The sequence below is a fragment of the Bufo gargarizans genome, chromosome 7 (assembly GCF_014858855.1).
Source record: "Bufo gargarizans isolate SCDJY-AF-19 chromosome 7, ASM1485885v1, whole genome shotgun sequence".
NCBI classification, from domain to species: domain Eukaryota; kingdom Metazoa; phylum Chordata; class Amphibia; order Anura; family Bufonidae; genus Bufo; species Bufo gargarizans.
In genome coordinates, this window is record NC_058086.1 from 25774634 (window position 1) to 25790751 (window position 16118).

General features: G+C 49.5%; 1 protein-coding gene across 5 annotated transcripts in view; it reads left to right on the forward strand.

The window, feature by feature from the left end:
* USP19 (ubiquitin specific peptidase 19) overlaps positions 1 to 16118 on the forward strand; it is a 62282-nt gene that overhangs the window by 21553 nt on the left and 24611 nt on the right. For 3 of the 5 annotated variants that reach the window (XM_044301869.1, XM_044301866.1, XM_044301865.1), the window contains exons 5-14: positions 172 to 636; positions 3389 to 3704; positions 7436 to 7592; positions 7846 to 7917; positions 7993 to 8108; positions 11610 to 11824; positions 12754 to 12943; positions 13086 to 13219; positions 14096 to 14254; positions 14515 to 14625. In XM_044301869.1, coding sequence (XP_044157804.1) covers positions 172 to 636; positions 3389 to 3704; positions 7436 to 7592; positions 7846 to 7917; positions 7993 to 8108; positions 11610 to 11824; positions 12754 to 12943; positions 13086 to 13219; positions 14096 to 14254; positions 14515 to 14625 — 1935 coding nt within the window. The remainder of the gene's footprint in view (positions 1 to 171; positions 637 to 3388; positions 3705 to 7435; positions 7593 to 7845; positions 7918 to 7992; positions 8109 to 11609; positions 11825 to 12753; positions 12944 to 13085; positions 13220 to 14095; positions 14255 to 14514; positions 14626 to 16118) is intronic. The other 2 variants (XM_044301868.1, XM_044301867.1) reach the window with 2 other exon arrangements.

Sequence of the window (16118 nt, forward strand, 5' to 3'; positions counted from 1 at the left end):
TACCATAGGGACAAAACTGCTGACAGATGCCCTTTAACCCCTTAAATCCAGTTTTCTATTTTGTTGGTGATGTGCCTTGAACGTCATACAGTATACAGACTACTAATGACGTTGAGACATGTGAAACCAGTTCATATCAATTAATAATTTCTCTTGCACCTTCCTGCGCAGAAAAAGAAGAAAGACGTAGTGAAAGAAGCGGCAAAGCCTGTCACAGTGAGAGAGAATGGAAAGCCAAAAGCCCCTTTGAAATTGCCTGTATCGGACATCCATCAAGCTCAATCCAATGGGAACCAAGAAATGAGAAAGATTAAACCTGATCTTAGAAATGCCAAACGGGGGCAGGAATCGGCCGAACCAAAAGCAAGTCCCAGGAGTCCCCTCATAAAGAAGTCTGCCTCTTGCTCTGTCCCCCAAGGCGGGACACAGGTGAGGAAGGGCTCGCCCCATAAGCTAACCTCTGCACGAGACGCCAGTCCTAGGAGCCAGAAAACGGCCAACTCTGAAGACGGTGCGAAATGTGTGAGCGCTAAAGGGAATATCAAATTTACTGATCATAACCGAGTCAAGGATTGTATAGGGACACCAAAACCTGCGAGTCCCAGAGTGGAGACGTCAGATGTCATGGGAGAAAAGGTGAGACCGTGTAGTTTAATTGTTTCTATATGTTGTGGGTTCAGAAAATTCAGTACAAATACTGTAATAAACCCCCTCCCCCCTCCCCCCACTCCTATTAATTTATCAGAATCTCTTCATTTAAAGGGGTCGTCTGATGTGAGGCTGAAACCAGACAACCCCTTGAATTGAGCTGCATTGAAGAATGTCCTAAGTACTTACCTGCCAGATCCCACACAACCTCTCCGTTTTTTCCAGCCGTGCTTGGTTTACCCAACTGTAGCAGTGATGTCACATCGAACGCATGACCTCGGCAGCCAGTGGTCTGCTGAAGCCAGTGATTGGCTGCAATGGTCACGTATTGTCAACTTGATGTCACTGTTGCAGCCAGGTAAATAGTCTGGCCATTGTAACTGGGATCTGGCAAATAAGTACTTGCCCGTTCTTCACTGCAGCTTGATTGGGGGGGGGGGTCTTTTGGGGTTTTATTTATTTTGTTGTCGTGCACCTTGCTGTCTCCATGTGTATCCCTAATCTAAGTGTAATAAAAAGCTGCAGCCTCTCCCTTGTGATATCTTTCTAGTCGTGGGGGCCTTTTCAAATGATCAGAACGATATTAAAGGGTTTGGCAAGGATTAGAAAAAACATGGCTGTTTTCGGGAATAGCACCACACAGGCAGTAAGTAGTGTCGCTGCCCTGGCCTAGTCACTGTGTACACGTCATGTACAGGTGTGGTGCTTTTCCTCTAAGTAAGTAGCAGTGTTTTGTGTATTTTTTTATTATTTAAACAAGGCACTTAGGGCCCCTGTTCTGGTGATTGCCAGTGGTGGGACCCAGAGCAATCGAATGCTTGTTATGGAGAGAGAACAACTAGGAAGGCATTGTGCATCACTAGATTGAGTTACTAGCGTGTACCGGAGGATGATTGTCCATTTCTAAAACTGTACCTCTGTAGGCCGCGTCCTGGGTCAGGTTACCAAATGTAGAGTAGAGAAGGTTCTAAGAATAGTCTGTGCTTATACTAAATGAGGAGCATTGGTTATGTGGCCGAGCGACTGGCCATGTGAGTGCAGAATACCAGCCCTGAAAACCAGCGTGAAGTTTTGTAGTCCTGTATTATACTCCAGAGCTGCACTCACTATTCTGCTGGTGGAGTCACTGTGTACATACATTACTTATCCTGTACTGATCCTGAGTTACATCTCTATGTAGGAACAGGTCCTAGAGGTGGGACCTGTGACTATCGGACATTTACGGAATATCCTGTGGATACCCCTGTAACCTTCTTCAGATGGAGGTGGTGCAGTGCAGCTTGACTCTTCACAGGCCACCAACAACCTGCTGATAGTATAATAATGACCTGTTTCCTACTGCAGAGTCCGCTCTGTGCAGTGAGATTATAATACTGAGCGATGATCACCAGGTCTTATTTTGTCATATAGTAAAGTAGCTTTCTTCTGTGGCAGCGGTGACCTCTGAGCAGAGCAGGCTTCCCTTCACCGGGGCTAAGATTCAGTTCATTGCCCTCACCCTGCATCTAACCTCTCTGGCCCAGGCAAAGTGCCTTGTTGCCCCCCTGACAACCAGAATGGAGAGCACATGCCCGATTTGCCCTCCTCCTCCTGTCTCTGACCCTGCAGAAAGCCAACCACAAGATATTGATTCAAACAGACCTAGGTCTAAGGTTGGGGTGCCCTGACACATGGAAAGCCTGCAGGATCACCGCTTAGATGCCGGTGCTTCCCAGCAGGATGAGGAGGAGGCGCACAGGCTGTCCCTGCTTCACGATTCCAGCCGTTCTGGGACAGGCACTGAAATCTGGGACGGTTGGGAGGTATGCACTTAATGTCAGCATTGATTGCTAAGGCCCCTTTCACACGAGCGAGTTTTCCGCACGGGTCCGATATGTGAAGTAAATGCATAGCGCCCGCACTGAATCCTGACCCATTCATTTCAATGGGTCTGTGTACATAAGTATATTTTTTTCACGCATCGTTCTATATTCTGGGGTTTTCACGCAGCCCTGGCCCCATAGAAGTGAATGGGGCTTCAGTGAAAAACGCATTGCATCCGGATGAAATGCGTTTTTCACTGATGGTTGCTAGGAGATGTTGTTTGTAAACCTTCAGTTTTTTTATCACTTGCGTGAAAAATGCATCAGAACGCATTGCACCTGCGCGGAAAAAACTGAACGCAATCGCAGACAAAACTGACTGAACTTGCTTGCAAAATAGTTCGAATTTCACTGAACGCATCCGGAGCCAGTCCGTCACACTCGTGTGAAAGGGGCCTAAGTGTACTACATTCCTGTATATACCTACTGTCAGCGCTGATTGCTGCAGCTCCTATCCTAATGCTCAAAGGGCTATTCCCAGTTTAGACCTTGACTGCTTATATCTAGGATATGCCATCAATGTCCGATAGCTGTGGATACCCACCTCTGGGACCCGCTCCTATTTCCAGAACAGGGCCCCCAATGTAGAGAGCTCTCCATTCACTACTATGAGAGTTTCAAAAATAGCCAAGCAGTGAATGGCGAGCTGACCGCGCATGCCTCGGCCGCCTCTTGTTTTTTGGATCTCCCACAGTGGTGAATGGAGAGTGGCTGCACATGCGCAGCTGCTCTCACCTCTGGGACCCGCACCTATCTGAGTGATATTGGATGATGAGAATACCCCTTCTAAGACGTATTCTACTTAGCATTGCTCAGTTTGGGGAGATTTTACAGTTTTATAGAATTACGATATGTATTGACCATTTTTCGTCTTCCAGGTTGTTACTGCTGACGCAGAGAAGAATCCTCTTCCCACTCAGGGGACGTTACACCAGTCCGCCACATCAGCCGTACAGCCCGTATGTGATCCGTCACCCGGCCTACCCGGTGATTTGACTTTGGATCTGCTGGTGCCGTCTAATGGGATGTCCCAACGGTCATCGGAGCAAGCGGCAGATACCCGGGAGAAGCTGTCAAATAAGCAACTGGTGCCAGATGGAACAAGGGCTGCTGCTGGTTCATCACACGGTGAAGGCGTCATGGCCGACAAACAAACTTCTTCTCAAGATGACAGTCTAGAAGACGCATCGGAAGGTGATTGCCCGATTTAGCTATCAATGGTCGCCATGTAATATTACATTTCTTCTGCAGTGGCCGTTCTAAACAGATTAGTTTGTAGCATTTGCATGTCAGTCCGCATTGGAGCGCGGCCTCTGTGTAAGGCTTCGTTCACATCTCCGTTAGGAGACCCAGCAGGCTCTTCTGGCACAGAGCATTCTGATGGATCTCACAGTATGTGGCTTTGCCAGATCCTCTACTTCACCGCCAGATCTCTATCGACTGCAATGAGGTGATTCGTCATGCAGCGGTTTCCGAAATTTACACCAGATCAGGATCTCCTTATAGAGATGTGAACGTAGCCTAATGCACATTAGAGCATGTTCTCTGTCTCCCTTTTGGCGTACATGTTGATTTTGGCAGGGCTGGCCGACGAGCTAATGTATATTGGGGCCTCCTGACTCTCCCCTGATGGCAAATATCAGCAAGAAAGACTGACCAGACATGTTGGATTTTAACACTTCTGATCCTTTTGTTCTCAAGATAAAAAAAAAGAAACACCCGGCAGCATCCTAATCCTCTCTATCTATTGAGAGCACATGCACTCTCGGCTGAAGCATGCATGTGTGGGAGGGTTAGGTGGAATAGCTCTAATCTGCACAGGCATTCGATCAATATCCATTATAGGTGTATGGGCACCCTTAGGCCTCCTTCACACCTTCTTGTCTGTGATGACATCCGTGACCAGATGGTCAGTGGTTCATCTATGAAGGATCTGCATTTTCCATCTTGTGTGTGTGTGTTTTTTTTTTGTTTTTTTCCCCCCCTTTTTTAGGTCATCCATGACGTACCACAAACCATGCTAGGCTGAAAATTACTATCCAGAGCATCTCCTACCAATGGTCCGTGAAAATCGCTGACAGAACACGGATGCCATCCTTGTGTCGGTGGTTTTCACAGACCCATAGACTTTAATGGGTGTGGTTTGTCCACATAAAAAAAAAATAATATTTATATATATTTTTACACTCACTGACCCATGATTCACTGATGTATGAAAGAGGCATTAGGCTGATATGTTGGGGCTCTTGTAGTTAAACGGGTTATCCATTAATATTAATGACCTTTTCTCAGGCTAGGTCATCGATATCAGATCGGCAGGGGTCCAACACCCGGGGCCCCCTCCGATCAGCTTGTTAGAGACCGGTGCCGTGCACTTCTCCTAGGCCATGTGATGTCGGTGTACATCTGTCAAATGACCTAATTGCATAGAAGTTGAAGCAGATGTACTGTGTACGGCGCTGTGCTTGGAGAGATGCTCCGCTGAGCGCGGCCGCTCTTTGTAACAGCTGATCGGAGGTGCCGGGGCTCAGACCCCTGCCGATGTGATAATGATGACCTATTCCTGGTTGACCCCTTTTAAAGGGGGTTATATCATATGCCTATTGGGGCATATGAACGTCATAGAGTTGGGGGTCCTGTGCACCCCTCTGAGTCTGAACATGGGGCCCTTTTCCAGCAAAAACAACTGTTAATGGAGGGGGGGGTTGCCTGGTGCTGGACCCGGGATGTTTAGCTGATCGCCTAGGTGGCTGCTCATTTAAAGGGGTCCTCTCTGATTAAACAGCCCCTTTAAATGGCAATTGGTAAGTATTCAGGTTTCGTCCACCTGTGGCGGCACCTGATCCGGACGCTGCTTTATAGCGGCGGCCGCTCTGTCACCAGTCATGACCCACTTTATACCTCAGTCCTGGCTTGTGCGGAAAGGTTACGTTATCCCAGCCCCCAGCAGTCCTCCTCCTTCTAGATTATATTATTAGCTGCGTAGTCCTCTTGGAGACGGCGGGAGGATTCTGCCCCTTCCCCAATACCTTCAGCTGTTTGTTCTTTTCATCTGCGCGTCTTCTAGTAACTGGGTCTGAGGGTTACCGGCTCCAGCTCTGCTGCATCTCGTCTACTGGTGTTCTGGATATCATGTCTGGTCTCTCGAACAACAGTATCTCGCTCTACTGTGAAGGTAACCGAAGCAAAGTGCATAGCTGTGTTGTACGAGCGCGGACTCTGCTGTGCCATGTAGTAGTGTCCTAAAAGTCCTATTTAAAGGTTATATATTAAAAGGGAATGTGTCGTCAACAATAACCAATTTTTTTATCACATTTTTAACCTATTTTAAAGAAGTTTTTAATATTTTTTTTTTTCCATGTCAATATCTATATTCAAACAAAACTAACATCCTGCAGTTTTTCGCACTGACCACTTCTTGGTCTGTACAGATCACTTTTCTGCAGTTATCTGCTTATCTATCATTCTAATCCTGCCTGTAATGATATCACCTTTGTGTATAGATAAGACCAGATCCTCCATTCACAATAGGTGATTGTCAAAGCCTTCCTTGTACAAGGATCTCTGCACAGGTCCCGGAGCATGTCTAGAAAACTCTCCAATAAAAGTCAATAGGGTCCCCTCCTGACTGTTGTGTCTATGGACCATGGAACTGCCGTAAAGCAATTTTCTAAATGCTGTTAAAAACATCTCAGACAAGATGGCCGCCCCCATAATCCTGTTCAGGAAATAGAATAAATCTGCAATCAGAAAATAAAAACAGATTAGAAAAACAGGAGATGCGCTACTATCTGATTTTTAACTGGCAGATATTTTGCTGACACATTTTCTTTAAGAACATATATTTTTGTTGAAATGTTCCTGTAATCGGATTAGTGTCACATTACAGTGAGCAGCTGGAAGTGCCATTCACACTGCAGATACGCTCCATGGCGTTTTTAGTCGGCTGACAGTCGGCATGGTCGAGCAGTAACAAAGCGTGAGCAAACAATGCCGCGCTGACCGAAGAGGAGAATGAGCGTATCGAGGACTATGCAAAGGATTCCTAACGCTGACTGCTGCAGTAACTTCTCAGTTACTCAGTGGATGCTTTTTGGTGGAAATGTTCTTAATCAGGCTCATAATTCATAGTCCGTACCATCTGCTCCCCTTTTGCTTGTATGTAAGATATTTAGAATTTATATAAGGTAGAAGGCACCAAGGAGATCAGTGACCATATGAAAGACAAGATGGCGAGCATTTATACCAGTCGCCAAGCTGTACAGTAACGTCTGATATCCTTATTTACAGTAGGGTGTTTGTAATTTCTCAGCTGCTGCAGAACCGCATTTTATAAGTTATAGTTAGATTCCTGCCCAGCATTGAATGAACACCCCCAGAGCATATTGACTGCAGAGGGTGTAAGGGGCGATCTGCCGCAGCAGCGTATCGGGAGGTTCTGCCGCAGTAGCCGGGGGCAGCAGCAGCGTATCGGGAGGTTCTGCCACAGTAGCCGGGGGCGGCAGCAGCGTATCGGGAGGTTCTGCCAAAGCAGCTGGGGGGGGGGGTGGCGGTGTATTGGGTTGTTGGGAGTGAGGGGCATGTTAGTTGGTTCTGCAGCAGCTGAGTTGGGTATCTTGCAGTTCTGGCTCAAAATGATAAAAATACACCCTGCAGCTGCAGAAGAACATTTTTTTTATTTAATTTTTTTATCACGACATATGAGGTCATTAACATAGGATGAAGAATTGTGTGCAAAAGTAATTAGTAGCACGGTGGGCAGTGTCCATGTGATGCCACTTATCTCTATAGGTTTAGCAGAATGTGTTATGGTTTGCAGAGAGGACACTGGAAAATTTCTGTGGATGTGTATTAATATTTAGGGTAATTTTGATGAGAAATTATTTTCTGAATATATTTCCTTTTACTCTTTCCCTGCCTTGTAGATGTCGAGCCTTATGTGAATCTCACCTTTGTGAAGAATGACTTTTATGAGAAGGGTAATGACGTGGTGGTCGTACACGTGTATGTGAAAGAAATCTGTAAGCAGACGTCCCGGGTTTTGTTTCGGGAGCAGGATTTCACGCTGATCTTTCAGACGAGGTAAGAACCGGGATTGTACCTAATGACCAATGTGGCTGAAAGACTGTGGGAACTTGGGCTCTGTGCACTCCGAGCCTGTCGCCTGAGGTATACATCGAGATGATTTCCAGACACCTGCCTCGGACAGAAGACTCTGATATATGCCAATCTACAGCCATATGTCGCCCACTGACTCCACTTCCGGTGAATATGCCAAATGTACTGTATCAATTACAATTTTTTATTTTTTTTTATTTTTTCCCCCCATCTCTAGAGACCTAAACTTTCTTCGGCTTCATCCTGGTTGTGGCCCAGATACTGTGTTCAGGTGGCAAGTAAAGCTCAGGTAAGAATCATCCTGCTCAGATATTTAGTCTAATTTGTCGCACATTTTCCTCTATTCACATTTTCCTCTCTGTAGGAACCTTATCGAGCCAGATTTGTGCAAATACAACTTCACAGGGGTTCGCATTGATATCTCTCTCCAGAAGAAGCAGTGTCAGAGGTGGGGTGGTCTAGAGGCGCCTGCCGCACAAGGTCTGTACCCTGAATTCTTCCTTTGCATTCCTAATTGACTAATGCCTCCTGTTCCGCTTCTTAGGCCCTTCCCCTTTCATCTTCTGCGCATTGCCAGGGTGGAACGGTCAGTGGCATTAGAAGACCATACTTATCCATTATGGGGACCTATGAGTATTTCTATTCAGCTGGCCATAGTTGTTTTGGCAGGCTTTTTCAGTGTATGCATTATTTAGCATTTTCTTAAACTGTCCAGTGGTCAAAAAATATGATAAGACGATTGTGCCTCCTTGTCGAAATTTTCCTGGAAAATATTACTGACTTTTTTATGACCTAGGGCATTTGTTTCCAGACAGGGAAGCGGGACTCGCAGGCTTTCCCCGAGTGGTTGGGGCGAAGCGGGACTCGCAGGCTTTCCCCGAGTGGTTGGGGCGAAGCGGGACTCGCAGGCTTTCCCCGAGTGGTTGGGGCGAAGCGGGACTCGCAGGCTTTCCCCGAGTGGTTGGGGCGAAGCGGGACTCGCAGGCTTTCCCCGAGTGGTTGGGGCGAAGCGGGACTCGCAGGCTTTCCCCGAGTGGTTGGGGCGAAGCGGACTCGCAGGCTTTCCCCGAGTGGTTGGGGCGAAGCGGGACTCGCAGGCTTTCCCCGAGTGGTTGGGGCGAAGCGGGACTCGCAGGCTTTCCCCGAGTGGTTGGGGCGAAGCGGGACTCGCAGGCTTTCCCCGAGTGGTTGGGGCGAAGCGGGACTCGCAGGCTTTCCCCGAGTGGTTGGGGCGAAGCGGGACTCGCAGGCTTTCCCCGAGTGGTTGGGGCGAAGCGGGACTCGCAGGCTTTCCCCGAGTGGTTGGGGCGAAGCGGGACTCGCAGGCTTTCCCCGAGTGGTTGGGCGAAGCGGGACTCGCAGGCTTTCCCCGAGTGGTTGGGGCGAAGCGGGACTCGCAGGCTTTCCCGAGTGGTTGGGGCGAAGCGGGACTCGCAGGCTTTCCCCGAGTGGTTGGGGCGAAGCGGGACTCGCAGGCTTTCCCCGAGTGGTTGGGGCGAAGCGGGACTCGCAGGCTTTCCCCGAGTGGTTGGGGCGAAGCGGGACTCGCAGGCTTTCCCCGAGTGGTTGGGGCGAAGCGGGACTCGCAGGCTTTCCCCGAGTGGTTGGGGCGAAGCGGGACTCGCAGGCTTTCCCCGAGTGGTTGGGGCGAAGCGGGACTCGCAGGCTTTCCCCGAGTGGTTGGGGCGAAGCGGGACTCGCAGGCTTTCCCGAGTGGTTGGGGCGAAGCGGGACTCGCAGGCTTTCCCCGAGTGGTTGGGGCGAAGCGGGACTCGCAGGCTTTCCCCGAGTGGTTGGGGCGAAGCGGGACTCGCAGGCTTTCCCCGAGTGGTTGGGGCGAAGCGGGACTCGCAGGCTTTCCCCGAGTGGTTGGGGCGAAGCGGGACTCGCAGGCTTTCCCCGAGTTGGTTGGGGCGAAGCGGGACTCGCAGGCTTTCCCCGAGTGGTTGGGGCGAAGCGGGACTCGCAGGCTTTCCCCGAGTGGTTGGGGCGAAGCGGGACTCGCAGGCTTTCCCCGAGTGGTTGGGGCGAAGCGGGACTCGCAGGCTTTCCCGAGTGGTTGGGGCGAAGCGGGACTCGCAGGCTTTCCCCGAGTGGTTGGGGCGAAGCGGGACTCGCAGGCTTTCCCGAGTGGTTGGGGCGAAGCGGGACTCGCAGGCTTTCCCCGAGTGGTTGGGGCGAAGCGGGACTCGCAGGCTTTCCCCGAGTGGTTGGGGCGAAGCGGGACTCGCAGGCTTTCCCCGAGTGGTTGGGGCGAAGCGGGACTCGCAGGCTTTCCCCGAGTGGTTGGGGCGAAGCGGGACTCGCAGGCTTTCCCCGAGTGGTTGGGGCGAAGCGGGACTCGCAGGCTTTCCCCGAGTGGTTGGGGCGAAGCGGGACTCGAGGCTTTCCCAAGGGGGGGCTCCCGAGTGGTTGGGGCGAAGCGGGACTCGCAGGCTTTCCCCGAGTGGTTGGGGCGAAGCGGGACTCGCAGGCTTTCCCCGAGTGGTTGGGGCGAAGCGGGACTCGCAGGCTTTCCCCGAGTGGTTGGGGCGAAGCGGGACTCGCAGGCTTTCCCCGAGTGGTTGGGGCGAAGCGGGACTCGCAGGCTTTCCCCGAGTGGTTGGGGCGAAGCGGGACTCGCAGGCTTTCCCCGAGTGGTTGGGGCGAAGCGGGACTCGCAGGCTTTCCCCGAGTGGTTGGGGCGAAGCGGGACTCGCAGGCTTTCCCCGAGTGGTTGGGGCGAAGCGGGACTCGCAGGCTTTCCCCGAGTGGTTGGGGCGAAGCGGGACTCGCAGGCTTTCCCCGAGTGGTTGGGGCGAAGCGGGACTCGCAGGCTTTCCCCGAGTGGTTGGGGCGAAGCGGGACTCGCAGGCTTTCCCCGAGTGGTTGGGGCGAAGCGGGACTCGCAGGCTTTCCCCGAGTGGTTGGGGCGAAGCGGGACTCGCAGGCTTTCCCCGAGTGGTTGGGGCGAAGCGGGACTCGCAGGCTTTCCCCGAGTGGTTGGGGCGAAGCGGGACTCGCAGGCTTTCCCCGAGTGGTTGGGGCGAAGCGGGACTCGCAGGCTTTCCCCGAGTGGTTGGGGCGAAGCGGGACTCGCAGGCTTTCCCCGAGTGGTTGGGGCGAAGCGGGACTCTTTCTCTGCACTTGAGGCTATTGTTGTGGGGGTACAGTGTAGGCTACTGCTTTTTAATTTTTTTTTTTTATGCAATGTGTAGTGGAGCATAACACTGCACTCACCCGGGAGTAAAAATCTTGCTTTATTGCTTTCTGCAGGTGACCTAAACATGGACATGAAATCTAGGCGATGACTGTTTTGTGCATACCTGGCCTTCCCACACAAACTGTGGCACGGCCCTTAAAGGCACCTAATGAAGCACATTATACAGCACAGGATACAAATCATTGCACTAAAAATGTGTACCCGAGAGACCGGGAAATTCACCAAAGCCTTACAGTATTGCGCTCCCTTAGTGTGTTTTGATTAAATATCTCCTAAGGTCATTCCTGTCGTTTAACCCTAGAGGGCCCAACGCTCCCCGGTTTTTATAATTTCTGCCTCCTTTTGCAATAGCATTATTTTTTTTTATTTTTTTTCATCTCCTCCGTTTGTTACCAGTTGTAAATGGAATAAACCACCATCAGACAAATGTGGTTCATTAGGCGCTTTTAAGGGGCATGCCACAGTTTGTGTGGGAAGGCCAGACGAAGTGCAGGTATGCACGAAACGGCCGTCTCCTAGATGTTCATGTCAGAAAGCAATAAAGCAAGAAGATTTTTTTTACTCCCGGGTGAGTTCCGTGTTATGCTCTACCACACATTGTATATGGGTTCTTTAACGACACAGAGCACCACTAAGGAGTATGTGGGATTAGAGATCCAAGCACTGACAGCAGCATATGCAAAGCAGTCCCAGTAGGGCCAGTCTGCTTTTTGGTTGTTTTTATTTTATGCTGGCACTCATTAGCTGCTAAACAAAGCCCTACTTTCCCTCTTTTTAAGGTGCAGTGGGTGGTGCAAAAGTCGCGATGCCTGCAAGTCCTGCCCCTCTTGACAAAACTCAGTCCGGAAGTAAGCAGCTCTCGCTGTCCAGCAAAGAAGAACCCAGAGCTGTGGAAAAGGAGAAGCCGCGAGCTGAGGAGGTCAGTCTGGATAAAGTGTCCTCCAGGGCAGTGGCTGATCACGTCCCTGTAAAACCAGAGCAACTCCTGGCTTCGGTTGGTATCTAAGGTTTCCATCCTATATTATGTATTATTAGCGGTGACATTAAACTGCCTATTACTCGTCAGTGTACTCTTCTATTGAACCTCTAGCCATTCTGATTTACCATCCCTAAAGACAGAAGGTAGCACAGAATCTACACCTGCTTGTGGAAAGCGCAGATTTTTTCTTCTATAAGGCGGCCCAATACTGTGCACCTCTCGACAAATTTGGTTCATTTTACTCTAATGAACAGCATATAAAAAGCCAGTCTAAGGCCCCTTTCACACGAGTGAGTTTTCCGTGCGGGTGCAATACGTGACGTGAATTCATACCACCCACACTGAATCCTCACCCATTCATTTCAATGGGTCTGTGTACGTGAAAGTTTTTATTTTATTTTATTATTTCACGCATCGGTTCTGCGTTGCATGAAAAAAGCAGCATGTTCTATATTCTGCGTTTTTCACGCAGCCCTGGCCCCATAGAAGTGAATGGGGCTTCAGTTAAAAAACGCATTGCATCCGCACTTGCTTGCGTTTTTCACTGATGGTTGCTAAGAGATGTTTGTGAACTTTCCGTTTTTTTTATTTAGTAAAACGCATTGCACCTGCGCGGAAAAAAACTGAACTGAACCAATCACAGGCAAAACTGACTGAACTTGCTTGCAAAATTGTGCGAGTTTCACTGAACACATCCGGACCTAATCAGTCACGCTCGTGTGAAAGAGGCCTAAGAGGGGGTCAGCTATTGTGCAAAGTTATACCCTATCCACAGGATAGGACATAACTAACTGATGGAATGGGGTTTGACCAATTAGCCCCCATTTATTCCGGGAAGGGGGTGGGGTTGAAGCATTTGTACTGTAGCTGCATTCTTCCTTTATTGGACTAATGTAGATTCCCAGATACATCCCCCCGCTCCTTATTTTCTTTCTTTGTTTTAGCCTAAGCCGACTTGCATGGTGCCCCCGATGACGCACAGTGCAATTAGCAGCGACAGTGCCCAGGAGGAAGAGGAGAAGAGAGTGTGTCTGCCGGGCTTCACCGGTCTGGTCAACCTGGGAAACACCTGCTTCATGAACAGCGTCATCCAGTCCTTGTCTAACACGCGGGAGCTGAGAGATTATTTCCAGGGTTAGTGGCTTGTTCATGACTTTGCTGACGTTCTGAAGAGGTCGGCTAGAACACCATCTTCTCCAGTTTCATTAATTGGTTTCTGCTGTTGTCCACTGTTTCTATGTCCCTTTTTAACTTTCTCATTTCTGTTTCTTAAAAGATCACTCTTTTGAGTCTGAGATCAATTGCAACAACCCTTTGGGGACCGGAGGGCGTCTTGCTGTTAGTTTTGCTGTCTTGTTAAGGGCTCTTTGGAAAGGAACTCATCATGCCTTCCAGCCATCAAAACTCAAGGTGAGACATAACCAAAAACAACTAAATGCAAGTTTTCATCTTGTAAATTGATGGGAATATCCTAGTGGTATGCAATCACTTGATGATTCATGGGGGTCTGACGTCAAGGACGGCCACCAGTCCTATGTTTGAAGAGGATGCAGTGCTGATTTACTGTCCTCTTCTGATTCGTGCCTATACAGCGACGCTCTCAGCCACCTGGCTGTGCAGGCAAATAGACCAGTAACACAACTCCCTGCACTGCGGATGGCTTGGACTCTGTGGACACCAAAGCTGCAGCCCCTTCAGTCTCTCGATTCATGGGTGTCACAGAGGTTGGACCCCACAGGTTAAATAATAATATATCCTAGTGATACGTCATCACTTTACTGGAGAAAGGAGCAGGTCTCAGAGGTCTCTAACATTGATGGCGTATCCTAGCGATACGCCATCAGTGTTCCAGATGACATATGGCACGATGTCTCTAAGATTCAAGAGCTCTTGAATGTGTTAGGATGGGTTCAAACTGCATTTTGGCCCACCTCTGTGCTTTGTCAGGGGTTATATATTTGAAAACTATTCCAATGTATACTGCAATGGATCCATTCACTTTATTAAGACAAACTGAGTCCAAAGGATTACTATTTTGGCTCTATTGGACCTGCTTTTTGTTCGCTTCTGTCTTATTTGCTGGACAGAATAGCCGTCTACAATGCTATTGCCATATTAATTATTTAGACTTTGAAGTGAATAGATCATTAAAAGGCCAGGTCAAAATAGTCACGCATAAGTGCACATCTACACGTATGGTATTGCAGTTCATACTTATTTATTGAGGATGAAATATCAAATGTCAATTTTCAAGATGGCGCATAATGTACGTCTGCATTTTTCCAGGCAATTGTTGCCAGCAAAGCCAGCCAGTTCACTGGTTATGCTCAGCATGATGCCCAGGAGTTCATGGCTTTCCTGCTGGACGGACTCCATGAAGATCTGAACCGGATTCAGAATAAGCCATACACGGAGACCGTGGATTCGGACGGAAGGCCAGATGAGGTACGTGGAGGCTCCCTTTATTTACCTGCCATATAATAAGCTTCAAGTATTTGTGCTGTAGATGCTTTGGCAGTTTTGCTTAATCAATTTAACATTTTGAGAAGATTCCATCTGACTGAATTACCAGCATTAAAAATAAATGTCCCTGAGAATTGTCTGTAGATATTTGCATCAAAGTAGCCGATAGAAAGTACATTACCCTCCCTTGGGCTGGAGAAGGCATTAAATGTCTGTATTATTTTCTTGCCCTCTTCTTACAGGAAGTTGCCGATGAAGCGTGGCTGCGCCACAAGATGAGGAATGACTCCTTTGTGGTCGATTTGTTCCAAGGCCAATACAAGTCAAAGTTGGTTTGTCCAGTCTGTGCTAAGGTATGTCTCCTATAGAGTCCATAGGATTAGTCTGTATTAGGGTGGTGTCACATACAGCTTTTTCAGAACAAGCCATTGCAGTTTTTGATGCGCTTTTATGAGCTAAAGCCAGAAATGGATCCAGCAGGATGGAAAAATAATTTCTCATCCGTATCATTGGGGGGCGCACAGGCTTGACCATGGGTATAGCTGTTGCCACTAGGAGGCGCACACTAAGCACAACGTGTGAGCACCTTCCTTCAGCTATACCCTTCCTACAGGTCTGTAGGAGGCAGATCTCCCTGCTTTGCAGGTCTGCAAATTTTTTTATTTTTTTTGATGGAGCTTCTTTCTCTGATATCAGGGATAAAAAATTGGAAGCTTTTGCAAAACCTTCCTTTGAAGCAGTGGGCACAGCACTGCAACCGGTGTTTGCCTCTACATGGGTAAGCAAAGCTATGGGTGAGTGGGCAAATGATGTACGTCAGGGTCTCTCTTCGGGGTCCCCTCTGGGGAACTGGCCGATATTGCCTTGCAGCTCTCCCATGCCAGTACATATACTTGCGAAGCCTCTCTGGACGTGGCCAGGCTTATGGCCCGCTCGTCAGCCCTTTTGGTGGCTATTCACCGTACCCTATGGCTCTCCTGCTGGGCAGCAGATAATGCTGACGGCCCTCCACTTTACCAGAAGCAGACTTTTTGGTAAGTGCCTGGATGAGATCATTTCTGATGCTAAGAGCACTCATTTACCAGTGGGTCCCTTTCACTACCGTTTGCGGCCTGGCCACAGCTCCCAAAGTCTTCACGAAGGTTCTGGCGGCGGTCATGGCCCTGCACCATGCCAGGGGTATAGTGGCGATCCCTTACTTAGACGATATCCTGATAAAGGGTCCATCATTCCGGGCGACGGCGGACAGCCTGCGCATAGTCCTGGACACTCTGGAACGCTTAGGATGGATCCTGAACCGGCAGAAGTCCTGTCTTTATCCATCTCAGCGGCTAACCTTTCTGGGCATGTTATTCGACACCTTTCAGGCCAAGGTACTCTTGTCCCCGGAGAAGCTATCCACTCTCCGTCTTCAGATTCTCCCCTTGTTGCGGCCCTGTCCTCTTCCCATTCGTAACTGCATGTGGGCTCTGGGTCACATGGTCTCTGCCTGCGAAGCAGTTCCCTATGCTCAGTTCCATACCAGGACTCTTCAGCGAGCCATTCCGACCAATTGGGACTGTTCCCCAGCCCGCCGGGCACTCGGATGGTGGATGGTTTACCCGATGCTAACGTCCGGCCGCTCGTTGCTTCCTCTCCGTTGGACGGTGTTGACAACGGGCGCAAGCCTCCTGGGTTGGGGGGAGAGTGTTGGGAAATGTATCCGTTCAAGGCGTGTGGTCACGCAAGGAGCGCTCCCTCCCAATCAACATTCTGGATTAGAGAGCTATTTGTCTCTGTGGCATTATACCGACCATTTCCGGGGACGTCCGGTTTGAGTTCAGTCCAGGAACTCCACGGCTGTGGC